Source organism: Nicotiana tabacum, chromosome 20 (assembly GCF_000715075.1).
Source record: "Nicotiana tabacum cultivar K326 chromosome 20, ASM71507v2, whole genome shotgun sequence".
NCBI lineage: Eukaryota > Viridiplantae > Streptophyta > Magnoliopsida > Solanales > Solanaceae > Nicotiana > Nicotiana tabacum.
The window spans coordinates 119,291,128-119,294,402 of NC_134099.1; the positions used below are offsets into that span (position 1 = coordinate 119,291,128).

General features: G+C 34.5%; 1 protein-coding gene across 1 annotated transcript; it reads left to right on the forward strand.

Annotated features, from left to right (window-relative positions):
- Positions 1-316: 316 nt before the first annotated feature.
- Positions 317-2,115, forward strand: LOC107797263 (large ribosomal subunit protein eL30-like). The gene is made up of 5 exons (XM_016620138.2): positions 317-498; positions 600-705; positions 786-887; positions 1,765-1,833; positions 1,932-2,115. The coding sequence occupies exons 1-5, from the start codon at positions 475-477 to the stop codon at positions 1,970-1,972; spliced, it is 342 nt and encodes a 113-aa protein (XP_016475624.1). The 5' UTR covers positions 317-474; the 3' UTR covers positions 1,973-2,115.
- Positions 2,116-3,275: the final 1,160 nt, after the last annotated feature.

Here is a 3,275-nt window from a genome sequence, read left to right on the forward strand (position 1 = left end):
TGAGACGCAAAAGAATCTACTTTCTGCTGTGTGGATCAATCAAATGTGACAAAAAGAAATAGTTAATTTAGAGAATTGGAGTTGAAATTAGAAAGTAAAATTGTAAGAACCATGCAAAAAGATTATACTTAAAGAAAGAAAAAAAATGATGAGAATGTAAATATATTATTTAATTAAGCGAGAAAAATTTATCCAATTAACTCACTCAATCTTACATCTACCAAATATTAAAAATTATTAAAATTTAAAATCTTCTATTAATAATTATATAAATATAAATTATGGAGTATATATTATATAATAATACTTTTTATTTTTGGGGGCTTAATTATTTGGGGCTAAGGCAACGGCTTCACTTGCGTTACCCTATAGCCGCCCCGGCAAAACCCTAATCTCACATTTTTAAGCAGAAACCTTTCCTTTCCACTTTCCCCTTTTTCCACTTCCTTCGATTCTCAGATCTTTGCATCTACAATGGTGACCACTGGAAAGAAAACAGTATGAAATACCCATTTCTTCCCCTTCATTTATTCCCTTTTTTGTTATATTTTTCTTTTGGTTTTTTGGCTGGCTATTAATGCAAAATTTGTAATTTGCAGAAGAAGACACATGAAAGCATAAACAACAGGTTAGCACTTGTAATGAAGAGCGGCAAGTATTCTCTTGGTTACAAGACTGTTCTCAAGACCCTCAGGAGCTCTAAAGGTTCTTCATTTAAAAAAAATAATATTTCTGCCTTTTTTTTTTGTAATTTATTTGGACTAAATGTGATATTTTTTTTACAGGAAAGTTGATATTGATATCCAACAACTGTCCTCCGTTGAGGAAATCTGAGATTGAGTACTATGCTATGCTCTCTAAAGTTGGTGTTCACCATTTCAATGGAAGTAAGCATTCTTCAAAGATCTTGAGTTTCATCATTGTTAGTTCATGTGTTAATTCGTATGGCTATCTAGTAATTAAGTTTGATCCCTTTGTGGGGTTTGGTGATGCATCTAATTTTTTAAGCGAATTAGTTTCCTAGTTTCGTTTGTGAAGTAAAATTTTACATATTTAAGACTAGGTTATAAGTACTATAAATCACAATGTGTTGTACTCCATCTGTCCCAATTATGTGGCACACATTTCATTTTAGTGTATCCCAAAACCAATAACACTTTCTGTACTTAGAAATAATTTAACTTTGGAATTTTTGTTTTACCCTTAGTGAGGATATCTATTGCCACACAAGTGTCTATGACTTGAATTTAAACCACAAGTTTGAAAAGTTTTTCTTTTTTCTTACACCCCTTGTCCAATCAAACAAGGCCACATAAAATGTGCGGAGGAAGTAATCAATAGAAACATTTGAAAAAATGTGTGAAAAATTGTTGGATTCTTTGAATAGTGATAGTGCCACATAAATTGGAATGAATGGAGTACATGTTAAGCAAATGAAAAACTCGGTTTCATTATACTTGATATCCAATTTATTTTCCCCAACCAGACATTTTGTGCATATTTGTTGGAGAATGTATAGCAGTTATGTGTGATTGATTCTTCACATTTTCCGTTTAACTGATGATAAGGTCAATGGTAGTTGTGTACTTGTGTTGTCTTCAGTTCATAGGATTTCACCTCTATCAGTACATTTAGTGATATAGATTTGCTACTTTTACCCATTGACAACATTTGGGAATAGCTCATGCCTTTTGACTCCAAAGTGTTCTGTTTTCGATAAAACTACTTTGTTTTCTTTATTGTCCTTACAACTTTTTTGTGTAGACAATGTTGATCTTGGGACAGCATGTGGCAAGTATTTCCGTGTCTCATGCCTAAGCATAATTGACCCAGGTAAAGTACATCTGAGAGTTCCTACTGTTGTACATTGAAATTTCCTAGAAGTTCATAAGGACCCTTTTGTCTTATGTCTGCGGCTAATGATTTTTCAGGTGATTCGGACATCATCAAGTCTCTGCACGGAGATCATTGAGAGTTGCTCTATCATTCATATTCTTGTATCTTGGAGAAAATTTCTTGTAGCAAGAGTATAGAAGGTTTTGTTGTTTCTTAATTTTATTTAGTTTGTCATTTGACCTAAAGGTTGAGCCAGATAATAGTGATCCAGAATTCAGCTATTTATGTTTTGTTAGTAATTGATTTGCTCGTTCTATCAATGCATATCTTTGTGAGAGTACTACTTTTGTGTTGCTTCTGGGTAGTTTCACTTGATGCTTAATTATTGGATTGAGAGAAGATCTCTAATTGGAGGGACGTGGATAGTGAGACTTGATGTAGCCAAACTCAGCTAGCTTGTCCTTGAGGCTTTTTTGTTGGTATTGTTGTTGATAATTTTACTCGATTCTATTCTACTACATTAAGACCTACTCACCTTTTCCCCTGAGATGCCACGGGGCGGTTTGTCATGCTTCCCTTTTCGTGTTGAAGTTGAGCCAATCGTGGAAATGTGAGGGAGACTTGAGCGACTTTGCACAGGAGGGGCAAAGTTTGCAAACAACATTATGTCTCTTTAGTACTTTGATGAACGACACATTTAGCAGGTTGCACAATGTAATATGTGCTGGTTAACTAGTCTCTCCTTGGAGAATATCAAGAATTAGACTTAGTATTTGTGTTGGGGGGTAATCTTTCTCTCCGGTTTCTTGAATCGAAGCATTTGAACCCATCATTATCTTTATCAAGTGATTTCTCCTACTGATTCTATCTATTTTTGCACATTGCTGTAACTATGGTCAAGAATATATCCATGCCTCACATTACTGAAAAATTTATGCCGGAGTTGCTGTTAGAAACCAAAGGTTTTGCACCGGTTTACTTTCCACAGACCGTTCTTTTCCTCATTTCAAAACCTCCCAAAGCTTCCTGCAGGAAAGAGTTCATCTGTTTGATATTCAGGTTTTGTTTGCTGCAGAGTTGATAAAATTTGCATAGCTGTTTTCTTTTTGGTTGTACAGTCTTGTCTCAATTTCTCAATGGTCTGTGCTGTATTTCCACCTTCTTCATCTACCGGACCTAAGTCCAAACAACCTCATAAATGGCAAGGGAATCCGAATTACATTTTTTGAAAAAATCTTAAATTTGCAATTTTGTCAAACACTTGCCTGTTCTTTATATAGATTTCAGTATTTTCCCCCGCCTTCCCCTAGCATGTAATATAATTTTTTGTGGCAAAATCGACAAAATATGACACTTAGACTCGGAATTATGCTAAAACTAACTACGCTGTCATCAGTCACTCAAATCTCATATTGGAAGTTAAAGTAGCTCGGAGATAT